Source organism: Suricata suricatta, chromosome 1, assembly GCF_006229205.1.
Source record: "Suricata suricatta isolate VVHF042 chromosome 1, meerkat_22Aug2017_6uvM2_HiC, whole genome shotgun sequence".
Classification (NCBI taxonomy): Eukaryota; Metazoa; Chordata; class Mammalia; order Carnivora; family Herpestidae; genus Suricata; species Suricata suricatta.
Window position 1 is genome coordinate 189,481,365 of NC_043700.1, and position 27,357 is coordinate 189,508,721.

The 27,357-nt window shown below is 50.8% G+C and overlaps 1 protein-coding gene across 1 annotated transcript in view; it reads right to left on the reverse strand.

Annotated features, from left to right (window-relative positions):
• Positions 1-27,357, reverse strand: part of EVC2 (EvC ciliary complex subunit 2) — a 122,721-nt gene that overhangs the window by 63,163 nt on the left and 32,201 nt on the right. The window contains exons 12-13 of the mRNA XM_029952439.1: positions 20,923-21,057; positions 17,052-17,191 (exon numbers count right to left, since the gene is read on the reverse strand). Coding sequence (XP_029808299.1) covers positions 17,052-17,191; positions 20,923-21,057 — 275 coding nt within the window. The remainder of the gene's footprint in view (positions 1-17,051; positions 17,192-20,922; positions 21,058-27,357) is intronic.

Sequence of the window (27,357 nt, forward strand, 5' to 3'; positions counted from 1 at the left end):
TGAGTGGGTGGATGGATGAGTGGGTGGGTAGATGGATGGGTGGGTGGATGGGTGGATGGATGGATGGATGGATGGATGGATAGATGGATGATGGATGAATGGATGGATGGATGGATGGATGGATGAGTGGGTGGATGGATGAGTGGGTGGGTGGATGGATGAGTGGGTGGGTGGATGGATGGGTGGGTGGATGGGTGGATGGATGGATGGATGGATGGATGGATGGATAGATGGATGATGGATGAATGGATGGATGGATGGATGGATGAGTGGGTGGACGGATGAGTGAGTGGATGGATGGATGGGTGGGTGGATGGATGAATGGATGGATGGATGGGTGGGTGGGTGGATGGATTGATGGGTGGATAAAGGGACATGTGGATGGATGAATGGGCGGATGGATGGATGAGTGGGTGGATGGATGGATGGGTGGATAGATAGATAAGTGGATGGATGGATGGATAGATGGATGAATGGATGGATGGATGCGTGGGTAGGATATACATATGTATGAAGGGCTGAGTTGGTGGCTGGGTTGGTGGGTGAGTGGGCGGGTGGCTGGACATATGGATCACGGATGAGCTGACAGATGGGTTATAGCTAGCCAGCTAGGAAGATAGATTGCTCTCAAAACTCTTATTTGGAAAGACAGATTGTGTTCTACCTGAAGAGCATCTGAAATAAACTTTAGGATGAAACATTTAAAGATGAAATAAGATAAACCTTGGATGTCTGCTAAATCATCTTTCCAACCAACGCTCAGATTTCCTTAACACCTTCCCTGCCAAGGAGTCCCCCAGTCTCTGTTTTGCATACACACACGGTGACAGGGAGCTCACTGCTTCCCGGGCAGGCTGTCCATTACTGGAGGGCTCAAACAGAAAGGTCTTCCTCTTAATCCCCCGACATCTGCTTCCCTACAGTTCCCATCACTGTCCCAGGTCCCCGTCATCGTGATCATGGGTACACAAGATATCAACAATCCAGGCCTAACAGCCTTGGCAGATGACACCAAGACTTGCAGGCTGTGGTGAGGGTTAGGACTTTACCAAGAGCAAGCCAGCAAAGGGCTTCCAGCAAGTGGTCAGGGTCATGAAAAGTGTCCCCCCAACTCCGGCTGGTGTGTGGAGAATGGACCGGGGCTCATGGATGGATGTGAGGTCGGTGCTGGCCAGTGAAGACAGGGTGATGGTCAGGCCTCATGTAGTGGCCACGAGATGAAAAGAGGGAGGGAGATGCCTTCCAGAGGATGTATCCGGATTCGCCAACAACGTGCATGGCTATGTGTTGTTTTTGCCCACATGGAACTAAGAATGTGGAGTTCTGGTTAAAAACAAGAGGGAGGGGCATCTGGGTGGCTCAGTCGGTTGAGTGTCTGACCCTCGATTTTGGTTCAGCTCATGATCTCATGATTCGTGAGTCTGAGCCCCACATCGAGCTCTGTGCTGGGCAAGGAGGCTGCTTGGGATTCTCTCTCCCCCTGTCCCTCTGTCCCGCCCCCGCTCTCTCTCTCAAAATAAAGAAATAATAAAAATAAATAAATAAATAAAAACAGGCTGGACTTTGAAGGAGCACAAGCCGCCCCACACACGGACGGGAGGCTGTGCTGGTTTCCAGGGCTGCCGTAACCGAGCGTAACCAACTAGGGTTCGACCCCCAGAATTGCGATGTTGCAAGGGTTGGTTCTGTGTGAGAGCTGTGAGGCTGCGCCCCTCTCCTGGCTGCTGGTGCAGACGCTGTGCAGAGGTATCACTTCCATCTTTGCCTCTGTCTTCTCAGGCTGGGGGAGCGGGTGGGGTCTCCCTGTGTGTTTGTGTCCAAACTTCCCAACTCTTAGGAGGACACAAGGACAAAGAGTCATACTGGATTAAGGCCCAACTGAATGAGCTTCTCTCAGCTTCATTTACATTTGCAAAATGCTATTTCCAAATGAGGGCACATTCCTTGGTAACCTGGGCTTAGGCTTTCAATATGTCTATGGGGGGGGGCACAATTCAACCCACAACAAACTCCAAGGGATGGAGGTTCCCCATGACCAATGGGATATCCAAGGAGAAATGGGTTTCCCATCTGGGAGGTGTGCTAGAGAGAATATTTCTGCTCTGGCCAAGAATCCAGACCACAGGACCTCCAGGATTCTCTGCAGCATCAAGATGCTACAGACCTCACCATCCTTCTCCCAGGGAGGAGGAGACGCCATCCTCATGGCTCCCTCCAGGGCTTCCCGTTCCCATGCCACCTTGTCGGGAAAGCGGTTCCCAATGTACCTTCTCAATGCCATGCCTGCATTCCCCGTTTGGTCGTTTTCCATTGACCCATCACCTCTGTACATTTCATCTTTATTTATTTTCTGTCCCTGCCGACCATGGACAGCTTGGGAGGACAGGACTTTACTTGGGTCCCTGCTGTATCCAGAGAGCGCCTACAAGACGTGCAGCTCGATACATGTCTCCCGGATGGATCAAATGGAAAGCCTAAATCCACGGGGCCATGTCTGACTACCTGGGAACTTGACTCCAGCCCTCATCCTCTGGCTCCTCCTCCTGCCTGAGGCCACACCTTCTTGGTGAAGGCAGAGCGGGAGCCCTCCCCTCCCACTGGACCGGTGTCCTGTCTCTGCCACCTGCACCCCGGGCCATCTTGCTGGGACTGTCTGTGAGTCTGTCTGTGAACTGAGTGTCTGGAGGGCGGGAGCACTCCCGACCCATCTCAGCACCTGTGGTGCCTGGAAAACGGCTCTGGATGAGAAAGTGCTCAGGGACCCTGTCGGAGGAGGGCATAAACGAGTGAGAGCAGAAACAAGGCCGTAAAGGGCTGATCTGCCGGCTGGTCTTCTGGGCTCACCACCAGCGCCAGAATCTTCGGTGACAACGCGCCTACTAGAGAGCTGACATCCCCCGACACCGAAATGCCCGTGACCTTTAGGAATCTCAGGCCGCAGAGATTGGGAAGGAATACCGTCCCAGAGAGATCTGCGTATACAAGTGTCAAATGAACATCTTGGATATTTTCATGTGTCGGTGAAACACACAGACAAAAGTAGCAAAAACAACAAAGCAAAGATTTTCAAAGTAAAAAGTCTGAACTAATACCCTGGGGAAGCATCCTGACACCAAATCAATGAACGCTGGAAAAGAAGGGAGCTCATAAATCCCACTGAAATTGAAGTGGCAAGGGGACAGGAACACAGTTCTGGTCTTGGGGTTCACCTTCTCCAAGGCTGACTGACAGACCCCAGTCCAAATCAAAGCCCGAAGCCCGCGCACAGAAGTCCAGCCTTCACAACCTGGCCGCCTCCTTCTCCATCCGACCTTCCACAGCACCCCACCCCGCAGGATAATCTGGTGGGGTTTCTGAAGCTTGTGTCCCCACCTGAGCCACTGCCGTCCCCAGTCAGCCTCACCAGTCCCTGAGTGCGCACCAAACCCCCAGCCCACAAATCTCTCCCGGCAAGAGGGGCTCTGGGCGAGGTTCTCAGAACACCAGGCATCACCTCCTGCATGGCGCCTGGCATTTTGAGTCATCATGTATTTTTCCATGTGATTCTCTGATGAATGCCTGCCTCCCCCACTAGCCTATGACCTCCAAGGCGCTGGGACCCTGCTGGTTGGGCTCATACCAGCTTTTCCAGCCTTCCAGCCCACTGTGGACTCAACAACTACAGCACATGCTTGGACACAGCAATGAATTAGAAGCTGGGAGTCACTGAGTAATTATCATCCATTTCTGTGAAATCTACGGAGCTGAGTCATAGGAAAAATGTGGACATCAAAGGGCAGAACAGAGCCAAGCACTAATGAATCTGGAAACAGGTGAGCTACTTACCATGAGCCTGTCCAAAGCCCTCGTTCTCAGCCCTGGGCGTATGTGAGCCCCATAAACCCTCACTGCCTGCTGGTGTTCATATGGGGACACTGAGGCACAGGGAAGTTACGGGCAGTGCTCAAAGCCATCGAATGGTTAAATGTCAGATCAGGAGTGAGGGGCAAGCGCTGTGACTCAAGGCGTCCACCCTAAACCCGGACCATCTCCTCTGCTCACCAGGCAAAAAAGCACAGACACGTCTGCAATGTGCAATAGACGTCCCACCTCGTGTGTCACAAGGGAAGTGCAGGTGTAAGCTACAGGCAAGAGCAGCGGTTTCCCAACAGACTGACCCTGGCTACAATGCTCCGGAGCCACATGACTAGCCCGTGTGACACAGGGACTCTCCTACGCCCGGCCTCTCTGGTGGGCGGTCTGACAGCAGCCGTGCCAAGTTCACACGAATGCAGCGAGTGCACTGATGAATTCGTGCCGCAGTTAGCTCGGCACGCATGCGCACAGCCCTCGACACGGGGGTTAACAGCCCTGCGTTCGCTGGGGGCTGTGGGTCAGGTCGTTCTTGAACACGGGGCGCTCTACCCTCAGACCCCCTGGGCTCATGTCCTCCCACTCGCCTTGCGACTTTGGGCAAGTGACTCACACTCTTTACACTTCAGCCTCCACATGTGTAAACAGTCCTTAGCTCGGAGGCTATTTTGGGGGGAGACAGGTTCATGCACGTGAAACGGAGCTGTCTTTCACTTATATTAAATTCTCAATGAATTCAGTAATCACTACTGTTATTAGAGAGTTATGCAACCTCCTGGGGCACCCGGCGGGGCTCAGTCAGTTAAGTGTCTGACTCTCAGTTTCCGCTCAGGTCATGATCTCACGGTCCGTAGGATTGAGTCCCATGTGGGCTCTGTGCTGCCAGTGCGGAGCCTGCCTGGGATCCTCTCTCTCTCTGCGCCTCCTTCGTGTGCACTCACTATCTCTCAAAATACATAAATAAACATTTTTAAAAAGAAGAATATTTTATAAACCACTTAAAGAAGAACAGGCTGTTATTCATAGTTATGGATGTTGAACAATCTCCAAGATTGTTGCAAAATGGGGCATAAAGGAGCAAAACTGTGATCGGCTATTACTTGGCATGTTTAAAAGGAGTCTGTGCAGATAGCCACAGATGGCCCCCACAGGCTGCGTGCCCCAGGGAACGGACTGCTTTCGGGCGCATGGATGAGAAGACACTGATTTGCACACCACGGCCTTTCACACATCTCTAATTCTTGGCCATGTTCATTACTTACTATTCAACACATTGGCTGAGCAGAGACGAAAAAAGACACGAGGGCATTGAGCGGAGTCAGGGACTATGGGGTGGTGTCTTCCCTCAGACACGGAGTTTCTCCCTTGCTGGTGACAACCTCTCTCCTGGTGGCCACCTGAGGCTGGGGCCAGACCGACTTGTATAGTAAAGCAAGGTGGTGGCCCAGGGCAGGACCCCCGAAGGTCTGCGAGGAGCACCCCCTCTCCAGGAAGGCAGGCTCTCCTCCTGCTGCATGCCTGCACCTGTACTACGACCAGTAGCCACCGGCCAACCTGAATGGCCAGTGCTGGGGAGGGGCCAAGCGGGTCTCCCTCTCCCTGGGGCCCCTTCACGCGGAGGAGCTCTGTGAGGGAACCGACAGAAGACAGGGGTTGGCACTAGGCAAGAGCAGCCGCAATGCCTGCAGACTGGGAAGCAGGACGTCCCCGAAGGCGGCTTTCTGGGGGGCCTGCAGTATCTCCCCACAGGGCCCATCAGTATGATGTGATGTGAAGCCACATCCTTGGATTGAGCTTTGCAAAGTCATGAAAGTGATGGTGACTTCGACCTCTGGCCAGGCTGGAGAGCACATCTGATACGGGTCTTATTTCCCAACTGGCTCAGAACTCAAGGGGAAAGGAGAGCTCTGTGCTGACCCCCTCAGTCACTCCAATAGTTGACGTGACTCATCTGATGTCTAAGAGACCCCTCAGAGGCTGCGTAGGACCGCCTGGCCCGGGGATTGGTGGCATGGATTCAACAAAATGCAAAGTCAGGGACAATACCATGTCCCACCCTGCAAAGGTTCACTGGACTGTGTGCAAAGCACTCAGACATGGCAGAGGTGCTATCCAAGGACTATTCCCACATCCTGGGGGCCCTTGCCTTTCTCGGCCCCCCCCAGCCCCCCGGTCCCTCGCCAAGCACAGTGCCAGGCACGCAGCAATGGGGGCTCACAAAACACCTGCTTCTAAAAGAAGGAAAGGGTCTCCTCCAAGAAACCCTCCCCTTGGCTGGAAGATGACAGGGAGGGTTGCCATGGAAACAAGATGGGCCTCCCCGCTGCTCTGCTCTGCCACAGTCCCTGGTCTGTCCCCGTAAAAATCCCCGCGCTGGCTTGTCAGCCATTGGTGGGGACCCCACACCTCTCAGGCACCGGGGATCAAGGCACAGGTGTGAGGGTGGGGTTCCCGCCTCAGGGACCTGAGTGCTTGCCTCAGTCAAGTGCGGCTCTAAGTGAACCCTGACATCCCTCCTTCGGGAAACTCAGGACCGGCCTGGACGTGGGTGTCTGTATGGTGGGCTGGGGGTTACTGGGGGAGTCTTCTTCTAGATGCCAAGGCGTCTCGTGGACACTCTGTGTGCGTCGGGTCTTGTGAGGACATCGGGAGGCCCTCTCACATGCCCGGCCCCATACACACAGGGTCACCCTGCCAAGAACACCCCCATTTGCAGTCCGATGGTGCCCTAAAGGCCCACCAACACCCAGTGCAAATCTCACTCCCAGATTCATTCCCAAGATGCTACTGACACTTAGCGATGCCAGACCTGTTCCAAACAAGGGCTCGGGGTCTAATGTGGGAGTCAGACACACAAACTGAGCGTCACAAAACCAGGTGGCGAGGACGCCGATGGTGGCCCAAAGGCAGGGGGCTTGCCTGAGTCTGGCTTGTGTCCCTACAATGTCGCCCAGCGCTTGGCCCATAGCAGATGCTTAGATCCATAAGGGAAGTGGGGAGGAGGGCTGGTGGGCAGGAGGGGGGGAGGAGAAGGGAGGGAAGGGAGCCGTTAGAACCTGAGAAGAAAAGCCTTATCATTGGTCGCCTAAATCCCACGCCGCCCCCAGAACTGCAGTGCGACAGTGGGTGACAGTCCGTGAAGTGAAGTCCTTCTTCGGTGCCTAAAGGCCTTCCTGAGCCCCCACCACGTGCAGAGAGCTGCTCACACCCAGCCCCACGGAGGGAAGCGGGGGTGCTGTCCTGGTGGCAGGAAGTCACCCCCCCGACCACGCCCCCTTCCCTCCCGTGAGCCCCCTCTTCACCATCCACGACGGATCTCCATCAGATGGGCCCAGTGCGTGAGGACGCAGACGTGGAACCAGCCTGGGTCACGGGACCCAGGTCTGAGCTCTGGACCGACCAGTCCTTAATGGGAAGACGACCATTTCTAACGGCGCTTGTGTGAGGAGAAGCGTCAGGAACGTTCCAGAAACAACTGGATGGCTCACCTCATGAACCTGCCAATCCTCGGATCCCCTCAAGTCTCTGCTTGCTCCCTCATTCTCTGGAGATGTTTGTATCACTTCCGGGAATAACAGTCCCCAGGGAGCCCGGGCCCTCCTCCCAGGAGTCTGTAAATGTGGCCACACAAGAACGACAACAGGGAGATGACCTTGGATTACGGGGGGTGGTCCTAAATCCCACCATAACTGTCTCCAAGACGGGCTGAGGAGACTGGACACACACAGGAAAGGAGGCGGCCATGGCGAGGGCTGTGGCCCCCGGTCGGGGACTGAGAGAAGCCCCCAGAAGCTGGAGGAAGAGGGACCCACCCCCTCAACACCTCGCTCCACCCAGGGAAACAGACTTAGCGCCTCTGGCCTCCAACAGTGTGACAGAACGTGGGGGCCCCCAAGTTTGTGGCACTGTGTTAGAGCGGCCACCGGAAATCCCTCTCCTGCTCCCCTTGGAGAGCCAGCTCCTGCCCCAGCACCCCCGGAGGCAGCCGTGGCCATCCCCACCTGACGGATCTGACGCCTACAGTCCTCCGACCCGAAGGGGTGCTGCTGGGACCCACACCAGACAGTCCTGCTTCCCGGCCCGATCTCTTAACCCCTGGGCTCTACCACGCGACCTTTGGGGGGCCTGGCACCTCCCGCCGGAGCACTGCAGGGGACAGACCCTCAGCAGGCCGGCTGGGACCGCCCGCCTCAGAAGGGCATGCGAGCTGCGCCATCACTCTGGGTTTTGCCGGTAAGTCACCTCCCCCGGTGGCAGGTCTCGCCCAGCCCAGGCTCTCCTCCGGTCCAAACCCTTCTTCCCGACGTCCTCACCTCGTACCCAATGACAGGCATCACACAGATGCGTCCCGTCCTCATGCCAGCATGCACCTCTGTGTACTCTGGACCTTCCCTGCCCAGGTGACGGGGGACTCCTCTCCAGGGCTGACCCAGGAGCCCTGGCTCCCAACCACCCCCACACACAGAGGGAAGGAAGGAAGGTCCCCACTGGAGTGCTCAGAGCCTCTGGCATCACCCCTAAAGGCTCCCTGTCCTGGCCCAGCTTCTGCTTAATTTTCCCCTTAATCTGGAGCTCCCACCTCTGCCCCTGGCACTGGCAAAGCTCCCCACCTCACTCCCCACCTGGGCCTGCCTGCACCACACAGCTCCCCACCTCACTCCCCACCTCAGCCCCTGCACTGCACAGCTCCCCACCTCGGCCCCCCTGCCTGGCAACACGCCACGAGGAGTCACAGGGGTAACTGAGGTCATGGTACTCGCCCTGTGCTCCCCAGCCCCACTCTGGTCCTCAGCCACGTTTGTCCTGGAGGCAAAACCAAAGCCCCTCGCGATCCTCCCTGCTGGAACTCCAGGCAGAGTATCAGATACAGATGCTCGCCCCTTCTTCCAGGACCCCGTTCTCTGCCTTTCTGCCCCCACTTCCCCAGTTTCCTGCATCGTGGAAGTGCCGCAGTTCCCGAGGGCGCCGGCCCGCTGCGCCCCCCCCAATGCTGCTTTCCAGAGGCTCCTTCCTCAGCCCCCGTCCAGCCCCGAACCCACGTCTGAACAGACCTAGCATCTGGCTCCTCCTGACACTCCCATCCGGCGTCTTCACCTCACCAAGCACAGCAGTGCCTCTAGATCTTTCCTCAAAACCCAATCCTGCCCCTTTCCCGGTCTCAAGAAGCTGTACCACATCCTCCCCAGGGCTCAGCTTGAAACTTCCTCACAGTCACAGATGCCACATGTCATAGTCCACAAACGCCACGGCCAAGGGGTTCGCGGGTGCCGGTCGTCCTCCCTCGTGTGCCCCCCGATTCCACAGACCCGAGTGGAGCCTGTGGGAGGGACACTCCACACACCTGCCCCCTGGAGGTCCTCCTGGGACGCGGGCCCTGAGCCAGGGGCCAGTGCGCAGCCCAATCAGACGAAGCCAAGGAAGCTGTGGCTGCCGAATGAACGTCACTCTGCCAGGGTGTCCCCGTCACAGCTGGGCGCCCAAGGGGGAACTCTGAGCAGCTGGTGAGGCACAAACCTCTGGTCTGAGTGATGCCGGTGCTCTCACAATCTTTGCCATCAATTTAACCACACAGCCTCTAATTTATCCACCGGTGACCCCCCTCATCGAGCCGATCACTGTAGTGTGCCTGTTATCAGCCCCACAAACACCTACTGTGTGCCAGGCTGCATTTGAGGCACCTACTGTGTGCCAGGCCGTGTTTGAGGCACCTACTATGTGCCAGGCTGAGTTTGAGGCACCAGGGCCACATTCATGACCAAGACAGAAAGCCCCCACCTTTGTGAACTTATTGCCTAACTGGGGAAGCAGAATCCAAAAAACAAGTTAGGTGGCTTCTGACAGCCGTGAATGTTGTAAAGAAAACAGGGTTAGTTTTTTCTTAACGTTTATTTATTTTGAGAGAAAGAGAGAGTGTGTGTGTGTGTGTGTGTGTGTGTGTGTGTGTGTGCACAAGCAGGGGAGGGGCAGAGAAAGAGGGAGACAGAGAGAATCCCAAGCAGGCTCCATGCTGTCAGTGCAGAGCCCAATGCAGGGCTTGAACTCACAAATCCTGAGATCACGACCTGAGCCGAAGTCAAGAGCTGGACGCTTAGCTGACTGTGCCACCCAGACGCCCCAAGGAAACAGGAATTTTAGGGTGAATCATGGAAGCTGCTCCGGGTCATGCCTCATACAGGGTCGGTGAGACCCTCCAGCCTCCTTCTGCGTGCTTCCGTCACGCCAGCCTCATCCCCAACTAGACCCTCAAGTGCCCACATCCCTTCCTGAGCTCCGTCCATGTGCCCCACCCCTGGGGTGCTCATCACTCAGGTCTCAGCTCCCCTGACCCTGCTCTTGAGGGGCTTTCCGGAGCCCCCAGGCCAGAGTGAGCCCCCACTGTTCTTTAACAAAGCACCTTGCTCCTTTACAGCCTCCACCACGTACGTGGTTATCCGTGCGAGCATCTGTATTCCGCTTGCGTTGAGTCCCGGCGGGAGCCACACCGGGGCAGTTTGCCAGCGTTGGGCCAGGGCCTCCCACATTTTAAAAAAATGATCGCACACACGAGCAAGCAATGAATTAAGGGAACGTGGGCGAGTCGCCTAATTTCTCTGAGTTCCAGAGATGAGGAGCAAAATCGCATCTCTGTAGAGAGTTAATACCGAATACAAAGGGCGCAACTGTAGAACACGCGCACACACCATACGACCAGCACGTGAAAACCACAGGTTCATACACTGAAATGCCTCGCCTCAACGAATACTCACTGAACACCTACTCGGTACAAACCATCGTGGTGACACGGCTTAGAAGGGGGTGCTAACAACATCAAAAGACCATGATGAGGGTGCCCATTTCTCCACACCCTTGCCAGCACCCAGTCTCTTGATTTGTTCATTTTAGCCACTATGACCTGTGTGAGGTGGTATCTCAGTGTGGTTCTGATTTGTATTTCCCTGATGATGAGTGACGTTGAGCATCATTTCATGTGTCTGTTGGCCATCTGGATGCCCTCTTTGGAGAAATGTCTATTCATGTCTTCTGCCCATTTCTTCACTGGATTATTCGTTTTTCAGGTGTGGAGTTTGGTGAATTCCTTGCAGATTTTGGATACTAGCCCTTTATCCGATATGTCATTTGCAACTATCTTTTCCCATTCTGTCGGTTGCCTATTACTTTTCTTGATTGTTTCCTTTGCAGTGCAGAAGGCTTTTATCTTGACGGGCACCCTCCTACACTGTTGGTGGGAATGTAAACTGGTGCAGCCGCTCTAAAAAACAGTGTGGAGGTTCCTCAAAAAACTATCAATAGAACTCCCCTATCACCCAGCAATAACACTACTGGTGATTTACCCAAGGGATACAGAAGTGCTGACGCATAGGAGCACATGTACCCCAATGTTCATAGCGGCACTTTCAACAATAGCCAAATCATGGAAAGAGCCTAAATGTCCATCACCTGATGAGTGGATCAAGAAGATGTGGTGTATATATACAATGGAGTACTACATGGCAATGAGAAAGAATGAAATATGGCCATTTGTAGCAACATGGATGGACCTCGAGGGTGTCATGCTAAGCAGAATAAGTCAGGCAGAGAAGGACAGATACCATATGTTTTCACTCATAAGTCTAACAGGAGAAACCTAACAGAGGACCAGGGGGAGGGGAAGGGGGAGAAGAGTTAAAGAGGGGGAGGGAGGCAAATCATGAGAGACTCTGGAATACTGAAAACAAGCTGAGGGCTGAAAGGGAAGGGAGAAAGGGGAAGGGGGGCGATGGACATAGAGGAGGACACTTGTGGGGAAAAGCACTGGGTGTTATATGGAAGCCAACTTGACAATAAACTATTGAAAACCGAGAGCCAAAAAGAAGTCAAAAAACAAAAACAAGACCTCGATGAGCTTCCTTTGAAGAACAGGTAATAGATGCTGGCCTGGACTTTCTTCTCTTAGTTTTCTTTGCCTCTCTGGAAAAATCTATGCACAATCTTTCCTAAAAGCTGCTTTGTCAACAGAACAGTGGATCCGAATGCACACCAGCCTGGGCCCAAACCTGCTGTCACTTGCGCGACCTTCTGCAAAAACCAATAAGCCTTTTTTAAATATAAGCTTCCTTTCAAGAGCCGCTGGGAGAATGACCTAGGAGCATGGGGAAGAGGTGCTTGGCAGAGGTCGGGGCCAGAGCAAGGAGATCCTAAGATCACTGTGGGCTCTCCACGCTTCTAGAAGCTTCCGGGAGCAGCCAGCGGTGCCTGGTTTCTCTTTCCTCTTGTCCCTGCATGCCTGGGGCTGAGTTGCCTCGATTATGACAACGGTCTGGGAGCCTGACAGAAACCAAAGGAGAGACCGGTCCCTCAGATCCTTTCTGCAAGAGGCAGCCTATGAATTAATGATGTGAAAGATACACCACATAAACCAAGGAAATGTTCTTTGTCAAAAATAAGCCAGCAAGAGACAGCCAGGCTAGGGCTCTGATGGGTCTTAGAAACGAGGTGGCCATCAAGTCACCTGATGGCATATTTAGAAGCCCAGCTAAGCTTCCCAGAAGAATTACATCTGTGATAAATGACTTGCTAGAGAAAAAAGGTATTTTTAGTGGGGAGACAATCACAGATTTCCATACGTACTAAGCCCCTGACATTCTGAGTGACATTTTCTTTCTGGGAGCTTCTAAGCCTGACTAGAAGTCAAGATGGAAAGATTAAAAGTAACTGACAATGCTGTGATTAAAAAAAAAAATCACCAAGACCCTAAAATAAGCATTCAACCACAGAGCCTGAAACGGAACTGGCATTCAACACATACCGAATGTTGGGACGGGGGGGGGGGCCGGGGGGGGAGGTGCAAGGGACCAAGGCAGCCGGCGCTCTCAGGTCAGGCTTGACAATCAGTGTTAAACACTCTTCAGACAAAACAAGACCAGCTTCCAAGGAGAAATGATATCAAATTCTGGAACTCCCCGGTGACTTGCAGTAATACCGTCTTGGTAACTCAGTGCTCAGGGCATTTCACACACCAGGACCGGCACATGCAGTGGCAGTTGTTGATTTCACAGAACTGGTGGATCGGGGAAGACCTTCCTCCCTACACACCATCACTTCTCTCTTTTTTTTAAATTTTAATGTTTACTTAGGGGCACCCGGGTGGCTCCATCAGTTAAGCTGCCAGCTTCGGCTCAGGTCATGATCTCACAGTTCGTGGGTTCGAGCCCCGCGTCGGGCTCTGTGCTGACAGCTAGCTCAGAGCCTGGAGCCCGCTTCCCATTCTGTGTCTCCCTCTCTCTCTGACCCTCCCCTGCTCACGCTACCTCTCTCTGTCTCTCAAAAATAAATAAAAGACATAAAAAAATTTTAATGTTTATTTAGTTTTGAGAGAGAGGGAGACAGAGCACAAGAAGGGGAACGGCAGAGAGAGAGAGAGAGAGAGGGAGACACAGAGTCTGAAGCGGGCTCCAGGCTCTGAGCTGTCAGCACAGGGCCCGATGTGGGGCCTGAACTTAAGAATCGTGAGATCATGACCTGAGACAAAGTCAGGTGTTAACCAACCGAGCCACCCAGGTGTCCCAATCACTTCTTGAACCAATAACAAAGAGTGATTCATGACTTCCCATATGTACTAATACTGTTTACACTACATGTTGTTACTGCTGTGGTTACTATCACATATACTATTATGGATGTATTAACATACACATATATTACACTCACATATATGCTAATCAATCACTGCCCTGCTTCCTCTGGCTGGAGGTGGGGGACTATTTCCTACTTGCAAGTTAAATACCCAGGTGCTGATCACACAAACGAAATCCCTTCACTCTACTTTGCATTTTCATGTTTTGGAAGGAAACAGACAAAAAGCTAGGAAATACTTTGGCAATGCACCTGCTCCTAGCATTTAATGTAATAAGAGACATTTACAGATCTTGGCCAGTAAACCAGCCAGCTTTCTCCCTGCTGCCCATCCAATCCTCCCTCCCCGTAAAGTGTGGCACATTTAAACGTGTTGCCCTTGGCGTTCTGATTAGGGAGTTAAGCTAAAATGAAGGATCACGCCTTGCACACAGCTCAGTGAGCCAAGCCGCATGACCCTGGACCCAGAACCGGGTGAACAAGGCCTGATGCCCAGCTCCGTCCAAGGACAGTCCCGCACTTCTGTGGCTGAAGTCCCGACGGTGCATGAGGGCATTCAGCTGGGCAGGGACTCCCCTCAGGCGGGACAGAAGTCCTTCTGGGCTTGGAACACCCTTCAGCTACAGAATGCCACGAGTCAGGCACGAGACAGCTCTTCTCTCAGACCGGTGACCGGTCAGTCCTAAGAAGTAAAGACTGTGCTCTCTGTTTCTGGAGCTCTCTTGGGTCCAACTCATGCCACGGGACACCGCTTCCAGGCTCCAGGGAGACGGGACCGGAGCTGCTCAGCTGCTGTTTGCATGACTGTAGAGAAAGACTTGGAGAAGGGCTGACCACCTTGAACGCCCCTCTTGACCATCTGCCCGTGTCCCTTCGAGGGGACCCAGGCTTGGAGGGAACACCGCGGTGTGGTCTCTTGCCCATCATCAAGCTGCCCAGTCTCCCACAGTGTTTCTGGTTTCCCCAGTTGAGAGGTGAAGACACTAGGGCTCAGAGAGTCTTTGTAGAACAGAACATGGCCGAGATTAAACAGAGAAAACTCACTCACTAGATGTGTGGCTACGATAAACCTTTTTATCTAGATGAGCATCAGATTCTACAAATAGCAAACACTGCAAATGAGACGCTCTACCAAAACTGAGATAGTTAGTATGGGAACCAAATCAACTTGCAGAAAAGAGACGCTGCATTTTTAAATGCTGCATGAATACCACACATTAGGTAAATTATCGGCATGGCGATGACTGCAAATTGATAGAAATCACTCCCCAGTGGGGAACAAGCGGGTGGAGCTATGCATCCCGCATGTATGATCAGAGGAAGTTGGTCATAAATGGAATCCAGCCTGGGGAGTTCCTGCACGGTGCCGTTGCTAATCACCAATCCAATATGGCATCCCAGGGAGGCGTCCTAATTTTTCCCTCCCCTTCAATGCCCAAATAACGCCCCCCTGCACATCCCTTCACAGCCACATGACAATCAGTTGCCGAGTTCAATAGGCCTCTCCTGCTAACTCGTGTCCTCCCCAAGCTACCGCCCCTCCCCAAGTCACCCATCTACATCTCCAACAATCTCCCTGGACTTTTAAGCCATCGTCCATTTGTATCCAGAGTGGCCTTTGAACATACAGATCTGCCTTATTAAAATTAAAAGGCCATTCCCCGGGTCTTCAGTGCCTACTATTGAGCCCAACATCCAGAACCCTCCATGACCTAGCCCCTCTCACTCTGAGCCTTCCCTTACGTAACTTAACCAAGGGTGCATGGTGGCACAGCCCAGACTTAAACCCAGATCTAACTCTGGGGACCACTCAAGGGTGTGACTGCTCTGTGCTATCTTGGGCCTGGCCTGCTTGCTGTCCATCCCTCCCACAGGTGCCTCTGTGGCAGGGAGAGTAGTCTATTCATTGTCTAGAGCATGGGTGACAGAAAGATGGGTTCTGTCCGTGGTCCAGGTAATCTGGATAAACTATCCCCTCAAAAGAACAGGTGCGCGAAAACAAAATCAGTTTGAGACCATCTGAGAACCCACAAGGAGGAATAAAAGAGGAGATTAAGACCTAGCAGAACAAAGAATCTCAGAGAGGGTAGCCCCACATCTAGGGCCACTCTGTTCCGAAGGGCATCTGCTAAAACCAGAAGAGGCAGCCCCAAGGGCTGATCAACTCTGCAGAATTCTCGACAGACCTACAGAACCAGGGAAGTGGCAATTCAAGTCCAGAGACTCCAAGGAGAGATCAGCCTGATAAAGTCCCTTACCCGTTGGTGGGTACAGATGCCTCAGGGGTAAAGATATGCCAGAAACAGACCGGACCATGAAGGACCGGAAACCCTGCCATGCGTGGTCTCTCTCTACATGGGGGTCATCTAGAATGACGCCCCTCGCTCCCTGGAAGGGGGTAACCCATCCTAGTCAGATCTCAATCGTCTTGATAAGTTTTCACACCCACTGGCACACATCAAAACCACCCAGGCATCCGAGGAGAAGAAATGGGATCGCAAACTAAGAAGAACACAAGACAACAGGTACAAGAACGTGGGAAAGGGAATAACACTTCAGAGACTCTAAAATAATTAGGGTTCATACTCCTGAAGAAGTAAAAGATAGAACAGAATTTTGGAAGACAACTGGACTCTGAGAAAGAAAACCCAGAAAGAAGCTGTCTGTAAATATTTGCCAAAAGGGAAGAGGAAAAGGCCAAGGTGATGAACCAAGTGAGTCACCTTGGAGACCGTGATTCCTGTGCTGGCCAGGAGAAACCATGGGCTGTGATTAGAGGCACACAGGCTGGAGCCAGGCAGCCTGGCCTTGAACCTGGCTCTCTCATCTACGAGGGTGTGCCCTGGGGCAAGCTCCTCATCCATGGTAAGAACACCTGCTCCATCGGATGGCTAGGAGGATCATGAGTTAGTCTTCATCAAGGTTTCAGAACCACGTCTGGCTCTGTGTTCTACTCTGCACAGGAGGTACACTGGAAGTAAGTGCTACTAAATGATAATGAATGACAAGAATCAAATTCAATTCAGCTGACATGTTGCCTGGTCTGGCCTCTCTCCCCAGCTGCCTCTTCCCTTACTTACTGTACTCGATACCCCAGTCCACACGTCAGTCATTTCGACCTACTGTGTTCACCAAATGCATCCTGCTCAACCTTTCATCGGCCCTTTCTCCCCCTGCCTGAAGTCTTTGTTCTCATAATGCCCTCAGATAGCTTCTAGCCATCTTTCAAGAATTAGTTAAGATATCACCAGCTCTGAGATGCATTTCCAGGACTCTCTCAGAGGTAATTCTTCTCAGCTCAGCTAGCCTTGATTTTCCTTTTAGCATGGTGTTCATCAAACTTTCGTGTCACTTAAGTTTATGTGTCTCTCTTCCCCCTTAGATCAGATAGCTTACCACACAAACTATGTCTTATTCATTCATCCCTTTTCCCAAATATCAAGCATAGCAGTAGTTCCATTATGACTACTGAGTAACAAACGATTGAATGAATGATGAATAAAATGTACTCAGTGCCTGCTCAGAGGCCAGTGACATTAAAGCATTCATCATAAGCAAGCAAGTATAATGTGATTGAGAATTCTTACTCTTCTAAGGCTTGCAGCATGCCCCCAGGGTCCTCTGAAGACAGAATGTCAATCATTTGGTCATTGAGAGCAAGGTCCTCATTGAGACCGTCGGCCGAGGTGAACTGGGAGTACTCCAGCTTGTTCTCATGATGCTGCACCTACAGGGAAATTTCAGAAACCATGGAGTGAGCCCTCCTGTGAATGTCATGTGCTGAGAGTCATGAAGGAAGGAAGAGGACCTTGCTGGCCCCATCACTTGTGAACAGGGTAAACTCAGGCAAGACACTGCCTTTCCCTGAGCTTCCATTTTCTCATCAAAGAAATGGGATAATTCCAGTACCCCACACAGGGTTACTGTGTGTATAAACAAAACGTATGGAGAGGCCATTGCAACCTGTAAAGACCTATGAAAATATTTCACCATCATTACTATAACCATCAGAAAATCACCATCACTATCATCATCACCCACCCCACCATCACATCGCCATCATCATCACCACCATCACCATTATCACCACCACCATCACTACTACCCTCACCACCATCATCATCATCACCACCACCCTCACTACCATCATCAATCATCACCATCATCACCACCACCACCATCACCATCATCATCACCCTCACCATCACTATACCACTATCATCACCATCACCATCATCACCACTATCACCACCATCATCATCACCACCATCATCACCATCATCACCACCATCCCCACCACCATCCCCACCATCATCACCACCATCACCACCATCACCATCACCACCATTCCCACCATCATAACCACCATCACCAACATCACCACCACTGCCACCACCATCATCATGCAAAGGAAAATTACAGTTGGCGGATGAACTTCAATTTCATAGGTCTGGTTGGTTTCTAATCAGAATATAGAACTCTCAGATGGAAATGACATCAGAGATCATTAAACCCAACCCTATGATTGGATACATGTATCTATTATCTCCTTAATATTAATTCTGAAAAATTGGTGGTAACTATAGCTGGTATTTAAGAATTCCTGTCCCTGTACCTTACATGTGTGTTACCACGAACCTGTCACAGCACAATAAAAGCTGTTGCCCCCCCATCTCATGTAAGAAACCACAGAGTAAAGAGGCGTTATCTGAGATCGCACAGTTCATGGAGAGTCAGGGTTGGTGTCTGCTCCCAAGCTGATTGAACTCCTGAGGTAAAACCAGCTGGTGTTTGGTCTCAAGTTGATCGAACTCCTGAGGTGGGAGTGAAGGCGGCTATCTTCTATTTTATTGCACACTGTCTCAACAGCCGCCTCAGGCTGGCAAAAATAAAGGAAGATGTGAAAAGAGTTCATCCTGTGAACTTCAAGGGTCTTCAGACCTTAAATCAACACCTTGTTTTCCTCTCTGCAGTTGTAATGATCAGCCTTTCATCTCCAGGAAAGGTTTCCTGCTCCTTCATCAAAGCAGATGGGAAGTTTTGTTCTTCTGTGATCAATAACAGCTTTGAGAGAGAAGCCAGAGGTCTGATGAGAGGGACCCTTTTCTTCCCCTCACTTTTGCCAGCCACGGACACTGTGGGCCGATCTCATTTTGAAACACCCATCCTCTGGCCTGGGAAGCAGACATAAAGTGAACAATGGGACATGACCTCCAGCCTCCAGACACGGCTCCCAGAAGCCAGGTCCCCGGGCCACTTGAAGCAAGTATTTAACTTCATGGGCCTCCGTTTCCTCAATAGAAAATGAGGGGAGGGGCGCCTAAGTGGCTCAGTCAGTTGAGCGTCTGACTTCAGCTCAGGTCATGATCTCATGGTCTCTGACTTCGAGCCCTGTGTCGGGCTCTGTGCTGACAGCTCAGAGCCTGGAACCTGCTTCAGATTCTGTGTCTCCCTCTCTCTCTCTGCCCCTGCCCTCCTCAATCTCTGTCTGTCTCTGTCTCTAAAACAAATAAATATTTTTTTTAAATTTAAAAAAATAAAGTGAAGGAAAAAGATGGCTATGTTCCTTTCAAGTTGCTGGGCCCCTGGGGGACACTGAGTCACAGCAGCTCCAGCCCTCCGGGGCCCTGGAGGGACCGAGAAGCTGCCAATGGAAGCTTACTCCCAGCAGTGCCTTCTGGGACGGCTCCACGGAGGTCCTCTCACTCTATGAACCGCTGCCCTGACTTCCCTCCCGTCTGTCCACCCACTGAGGGGCCGAGGGCTCATCTGTTCCCTCACACATGGATCCAGGACCTCCCCAGCGCCAGGCTCCATGTGCGGTGGTGTGGACTGTAGCAGAGACGGCCTGCTTCCCGCCCACGTCCCCTTGCCCCTGCTGCCTCAGGGCCCACTAGCCCAAGACCCCCAGCCTGTATATACACTGCTTCCCCTAAAGGCTTCTGCTGGCCTTCGGAGCCCGTGCTAGGAAATGACGTCATCCTTTGTCCCGGCCCCTGCAGGAGTCTGGTCAGTGCTGGCTCCCCTGGTGGCCCGCCACCTTGTTCACGTCCTCTCTTGGGGCTGCATGTTCCAGGCCCCTGGAGACTAATATGCACACCTTAGAAATGCCCATCACGACCAGAAGGGGAGGCTTGTTCTGGCTCTCCATAAATGTCTTAAAGATAACACAGTCTCTCTGCCTCCAGAGCCACAGATGGCCCCACGAGATCTAATTAAAGGACAGCAGTCGATCAGGTGCACGTGGACCCCTGGAGATACAGGCGGGCCCTCTGATCTCACTACAATGCCCTCCGCACGCCCCCCCTCCCCTCGCTCTATCACATCTGTGGACTGAGGGACGGACTTGGTGCCAACAGCCGCGCAGCGCCCGGTGGCAGCGCGCCCCATTCCCTGCTGGTAAGCTAGCCCGCATGAAACTGTGAACTGTAGGGAGTCCTTGCTTCAGTTTCTGGTCTCAAAGCTCCTTCTCAGTGGGGAGGGCAGTCCTTGCTCCCCCACCTTCTAACAGCGCCTCTGCCCCCGTATCCTCGACCGATGACCAATGGGGTGTGACATACCCCCCAGCGCCATCCCTCCTCCGCTGGGATGACTCTGAGCCCAGCGTCACGCTGTCCCCAGACCTGCCCACGCAGGGTAAGGCTCCAGGTGCCCACAGAGCTAACCTGGCCAGCCGCCTTCCCTTCCCGCCTCACCTCCTCACCCCACACCAGCATCTCCTGGGATCCCGCCACATACAAACTCCTTGCATTTGGACTCTGGTGTCGGGGTGTCTCAAATACAGAGACTGAGACGTTCACAGATGCGCCTGAGAGACGAGAATGCGTGCTGGGGGCGGGGGGGGGGTCTACAGAAGCCAGAGCGGGGACCCGGGAAGGGACTCCCACCCCAGCCAAAACTATGCTCACCGAAGGGCGGAGGGGGTAGAAACACACCCGGTGTGAGTGTAGTGAGCTCCACTCTCAGGGAATGCAGAGTCACGGGGTGAAGCGGGTGGATACATGACGTGGAATGTGGCAGCCAACGCGGGCAGAAGCCAACCACGGGGGCTTCCCACGCCGGGCTGAAGGATCCAGAGGATGGAGTGGGTTTCTGAAGACTTTTCCGCAGGGAGTGCGGACCAGGCCCTGAATGAGCGCGGCATGAACACGGCACTGTCCACGTAGGCATGCGCTCCGTTATTCAGTCAGAGCCCAGGGGCTCTGCGCCCCGGCCAGTTGCTGGAATCATCCGGGGAGCTTTAAAAATGACTAAGCACGGGAACGCATCTTGGGACAGTCCAGTCAGAGCCTCTGTAGTGGAGCCCAGACATGAGCATTTCTCTGTCCTTTCCCTGGGGATTCGGACATCCACCCGGGGCTGAGGATCGATCGACCGGTCGAACTGGAGGGGAAACTTGACCTCGTGTCGACCGCCCACCGATCCACCTGCAGCTGCCAGACGCATGTGGAGACTCACCTGATGTCTGGCGAGCGGGCTTCCCTTCAAACACTGACACCGAGCCAGGACGCACAGCGTGACCCAGGTCAGCACGAAGGAGGCGATGGACGCTATGAAGAATCCTGCTGCGTGAAGGCCATGGTTTGGGACAACCTAGGGGATGAGAGAGACAGGGACGTGTCTGTGGTCACACTTCACGTCCTTCAGTCAGGTCACAGCTATGAGCTATGGCAGAAGAAGCACAGAGTCGGCGAGCCCCAGCTCTGTCCCCGCTGGCTGGGCTGCCCGAGACCATCACTGGACCTTTCTGAGCCTGTTTCCTTAGAGTGTGGCTTCCCTGCAGCGCATCTGTAAGAGGTGAGCAGGACAAACACTGCAGGGGGCCGAGCGTGGTGGCTTGCGCATAGTAGGGCCATCCGCCCCAAGCCTGGCACCTCACAGGCCTCAAGAATGTTAAATTCCCGAGTCCTTATGTAACAACCCTTAGAAGGTACCGGGGATCCGTGAATTATTTTGAGTCCGGGGCAGAACTCCGCAGAGGTGGGGGGAAGAGCCCACTGCATCCGTCCCTCCCCCTCCTTACCGGCTGCTCCTCCTCCCTGGAGACACGCCCCTCTAGAGGGGCAGCTGCAGCCCACCTCGGACATCAGGACCCCGCGGGGGAGGCACCGGGCAGAGAAGCATCACACGGCAGGAGGCAGCCGGCTGCCCGGCAATTCAACTACGTGACAGGCGGCCTCCTCGGAGCCCCCATGAGCTTAACTTGCCCAGTCCCTCTCTCCTGGGTGGCTTGCCCAGCCAGCGAGAGCCTGGGACGAATGTGCATCTGTGACGGGCCAGGAGCAGCTGGCATCAATCAACTGTGAGGAGCTGGGAACTAGCGAGAACTCGGAAGGGGCAGACTCTGGGCTGACCCTCACACTTGAGCAGCATCAGATCTGCACCCTGCCCTCGGCTTCCGGCTCACCAGACCTGGGGACAGGGGACGAGCGGCATTTCCAGCAAGCTCCCAGGGGCTACTGCTCTGCTCTCCGTCTGCAGAACACACTTTGAGAACCCCTAGGCTAAATGATTCACAGGCATTAACTCCTTGGATTTCTCAGAGGCACTATGAACAACATAAAGAGCTCTGGATTTCTAACCCTCCAGGTCCGGATGGAAATGCCAGCTCGGTCACAAGAGCTGTGATACCACGGATGAGTGACTTGGCCTCTGGCAACCTCACTTTTCTCATCTGTAAAATGGGGATAAAAAGACCTCACTGCATGGACACCAAAGACAACATGTAGAGATTAGTGCAAAGCTTGGCCCATCTATTTGATTGCCAATTACTCATCCAGCATTTGCTGCATACCAGGCTGCAAGCTGGGGTTCGTTCTCATTTGTGGGAATGCACCCTCTGTGTGGGCTCTGACAGGGTTTGACCCAGGGAAGGGCGGCCTGTAAGCAGCAGAGTGGGTGACGCTTGGGCTCCGGACTCAGAACACTAGGCTGTGGCATCATGTCTGCCTTACGCTTTGTGTAGAATTGATCAGATCAGTTCATCTCTCTTTACCTCCCTCCTTGTCTTGCATGATGGGGACAATGGCCTCCAAGGGCTGTACTGAGGAGTAAACAGGAATGTGAGCGAAGCTGAATGAAGTTGTTAAACGAGCGTCTGGCTTTCACACCTGCTCACCAAACACGAGTGATTCCTGCCGTGTAATCCTTTGTGGGTCGTGTAGACAGAGGCAACGCCTTTTGGTGCCGTAATGGAGGAGCTACATGGTGGCCATTAATCAGTCATTTTATCAGAGGGGACCTCACGGGGCACCCGGGAGGCTCCGTCAGTTAAACATCTGACTCTTGGTTTCAGCTCAGGTCATGGGCTCACAGTTTGTGGGTTCAAGTCCTGCGTCGGGCTCTGTGCTGACAGCTAGTTCAGAGCCTGGAGCCTGCTTCAGATTATGTGTCTCCCTCTCTCTGACCCTCCCCTGCTCATGCTGTCTCTCTCTCTCTCAAAAATAAATAAAAACATTAAAAAAACTTTTAAATAAAATAAAACAGTCACTCTTTAACTCAGCAGTTTAATACCTAGGATTCTATCCTCAGGGAAGAATTAAAAAATATGTATGAAATTTTGTATACAGGGTTGGTCTGGTCCAGATATACACACAAAAACTTAGTTATATATAAGGCTGTTTTACAGAGCATCATATAAAGTACCCTAATGTATCCTAAACATTGCAAAATACAAAAGAGTAGCTACATATTTTAAGTCTATAAATTATTCAATCCATATAATGAGTGCAATCATGTAGCCATTTTATTACTATTAAGAATTACATACAGTGATGTATGTATACTACAGAAAAGAGTTCTTAACAAAAGTCAAGGGTATACAAAGATAAACAAATTTTGTTACCTTCCCCATCCTCTCTAACCCAGCATTCCAGAGACAGACATCTTTTGGGGGGTGGGGCAGAGGGAGTATGCGTGCAAGCAGGGCACGGGCAGAGAGAGAGAGAGAGAGAGAATCCCAAGCAGGCTCTCATACCAAAGGCTTGGAGACCGATGTGGGGTTCAAACTCATGAGCCGCAAGATCATGACCAGAGTCGAAGCTGGTCGCTTAACCGACTGAGCCACCGAGGCGCCTCCAGAGGCAAACATCTAACACAGATAACTGTTTTCAGGTTTTTAAAAAAATTTTAGTGTTTTGATTTATTTTTGAGAGACAGAGAGAGAGAGAACGCGAGCAGGGGAGGGTCAGAGAGAGAGGCAGACACAGAATCCGAAGACAGGCTGCAGGCTCTGAACTAGCTGTCAGCACAGAGCCCGACGTGGGGCTCGAACCCATGAACTGTGAGATCATGACCTGAGCCGAAGCCAGATGCTCAACAGACTGAGCCCCCCAGGCGCCCTTGTTTTTAGTTTTTATGGTTTAGTTTACTAGATGGTTACTTAATATTAAATACTCTAAAATTTATACATATATCTCTATTTCTGGATTTATTAGCACTGCATAGTAATTGAATTATTATTGACATATTATAGATATATATGTAATATATATACATATACATACCATACGTGTACCACATATATACCATATTATATGTAACAATTATTAACACAGTACTCTCACTTTGACAGATGTGAATTTAGCTCAGGAATTTTTACCTTACAAATGTGTAGGGTTTGTCACCTATAAATATCCCTCTCTACTCTTCCTTCAAATTTTAATGATTATTTTTAGTTTTTCAATTAGCTACCTGTGTAAATTGAAATTAAAAAATTAAACTTCAATTTTTACAACATTTACTTTAGAGACTATTTCTTGTCTTCTTACTAAAAAAGATAATGACATTAATGTCCCACACTTGTCTCCCACCTTGCCTGTCCCACTTCTTGCTTCCACAGTTTATAAGGTTTAAAACATATAGACTTTGTTCTGCAATCACAATTCTTCGTGGTTCATAGGTTAATTATAAAAACTGAAACTAAAAAAAGTTTAGGACACTATTATTTTGATTATACAAATGTTATTCCCTGAACAAAAAGTAAAAAAATACAACCCTATGTTACTAAATATCTTTCCTTCAAAGTAATGCTTTAAAATTTTTTTTAATATTTATTAATTTTGAGAGAGAGAGAGAGAGAGAGAGAGAGAGAGTGAGCAAGGGAGGGGCAGAGAGAGAGAGACACAGAATTGGAAGCAGGCTTTAGGCTCTGAGCTGTCAGCACAGAGCCCGACGCAGGGCTCAAACTCACAAACCATGAGACCATGACCTGAGCTAAAGCCGGACCCTCAACCGACTGAGCCACCCAGACTCCCCAAAGCAACATATTTCTAATCCAATCCCTTTTCTTATATTTTATCAAGTATTCAAAATCATGCCATATTTTTAGTTTGCTAACTAACTTTGGACTAACACTCCTTTTTCTGTAACTTTTTGTTTTCCCTAGAGTTCCTCGCTGCCTTTCTTTTTTCTTCCTAATTATATATATATATCATTTCCTTAATGACATTATCTGTTGCAGGAAGTGGATCTTTTTTTTCTTAAAGCCATCATTCCCTGCATGCTTGGACATTCTGATCTAATCAGAATGGGTTACTTTCCAGGCTTGCTGCTGTCATTGGGAGCCCTCTATTTACAGCTTTCCGTATTGTCACACATTATTGATTAAAGCAAAACTATGCTTCTTGGATCCCACTTCTTTCTTTTTCTTGGATGGTTTTTTGTTCAGTGTGATGGAGTATTCTCAGTATTTATTTGTTCTCAAGTACATCTGTTTAGAAAACTTTTTTTTATGAAATATTTTGAATATTTTTACAAATTATTTTTTAGAAAATATTTTAAAATGTGGTTTCTTTGCCCTTATTTGATCGATAATTTGGCTGAATCTATAATTCAAGGTTCAAAATCATTTTTCTTCAGAACAATGGAGGTATCACCCCACTGTCTTCTGGCATAAGTGTGTCCAATGACTTCTTAGAAGGATGTGTTTCTGGCTTTCTAGGAATTTTAAAGTTTTCCCTTCTCCCTTGGAATTCTGAGTATTTAACCATTAAAAATATATAACATAAAATTTGCCATCTTGGGGAGCCTGGGTGGCTCAGTCGGTTAGGCATCCAACTTTGGTTCAGGTCGTTATTTCATCATTCGAGTTGGAGCCCCGTGCCGGGCTCTGTGCTGACAGCTCAGAGCCCGGAGCCTGCTTCGGATTCTGTGTCTCCCTCTCTCTCTCCCCTCCCCTACTGTCTCTCACTCTCTCAAGTAGTGAATAAATTTTTTTTTCAAAAATCACCATCTTAACCAGTTTTAAGTGTACAGGCCAGTTATACTGAGTACAGTCACATTGTTCTGAAACCATTACCACCGTCCATCCCCAGCACTTTTTCACCTAACAAAACTGAAACTCCGTCCCCATGAAGCCACCCCCCTTCCATCCTCCAGCCTCTGGCACCCACCATTCTTCTCTTTGTCTGTATGGATTTGACTCCTTTAAGGAATCATACAGGATTTGTGTTTTTTGAGTGACTTACTTCACTTAGCATTAGACCTTTATGGTTCATCCATGTTGTAGCGTGCCTCAGAATCTCCTTCCTTTTTTTTAAATTTAAATTCAAGTTACTTAACATATAGAGTAGTGTTGGTTTCAGAAGTAGAATTCAGTGATTCATCACTTACATAGAACACCCAGTCCTCACCCCAAAACTGCCCTCCTTAATGCCCAGCACCCATGTAATCCACCCCCCACCCACCTTCCCTCCAGCAACTCTCAGCTTGTTCTTTGTACTTAAGAGTCTCTTATGGTTTGCCTCCCTCTCTGTTTTTATCTTATTTTATTTTTCCTTCCATTTTCCACTTCACACCTGTCAGAACGGCTAAAATTAACGACTCAGGAAACAACAGGTGTTGGCGAATATGCAAAACAAGAGGGGAACGCTTTTGCACAGCTGATGGGAATGCAAACTGGTGCAACCACCCTGGAAAACAGTACGGAGGTTCCTCAAAAAGTGAAAAAAAAAAATAGAACTACCTATGACCCAGCAATTGCACACTAGGTATTTATCCTCGTGCTGATACAAAGGGGCACATGCACCTCAATATCTACAGCAGTGCTGCTGACTGTAGCCAACCTATGGAGAGAGCCCACATGTCCATTGACTGATGAATGAATAAAGAAGATGTGGTGTGTGTGTGTGTGTGTGTGTGTGTGTGTGTGTGTGTGTGTGTGATGGAATATTACTCAGTGATCAAAAAGAATGAAATCTTCCCATTTGCACATTACCAATAATGTGGATGAAGTACAGTGTATTATGCTAAGTGAAATAAGCCACAGAAAGAATATATGATTTCACTCAAATGCTGAATTTATGAGACAGAATTTCCTTCCTTTATAAGGCTGTATAAAATTCCATTCTACATAAATATCATATTTTGTTTATCCATTCATTCAACAATGGACACTTGGGTGGCTTCCATCTTTTGGTTACTGTGAAGAATGCTGCTATAAACATGGGTATACAGATATCTCTTTGAGACCTTGCTTCCAATTCTTTGGGGAATATACTAGACGTGGAATTATAGGATTATATAATAATTCTAGCTTTAATTTCCAGGGAACAGCCAACTTGCTTTTTCTGCTTCTTCTTCCTCCTCTTCCTTCTTCCTCCTCTTTCTTCCTTCTCCTTCCTCCTTCTTCCTCCCTCTTCCTCTTCCTCCTTTTTTTTTTTTTTGATAGTAGCCATCCTGATATATATGAGGTGGAATCATCATGGTTTTGATTTGCATTTCTCTAATGATCAGTGTTTTTTCATGTGTGTCCTAGACATCTGTATATCTTCTTTGGAGAAATGTCTGTTCAAGTCCTTTGCCCATTTTTCAAACATGTTGTTTGGTGTTTTTCCTTTCTTTGTTATCGCTAAGTTGTAAGACATTATGGGTTGAATATTTGTGTTGCCCCAA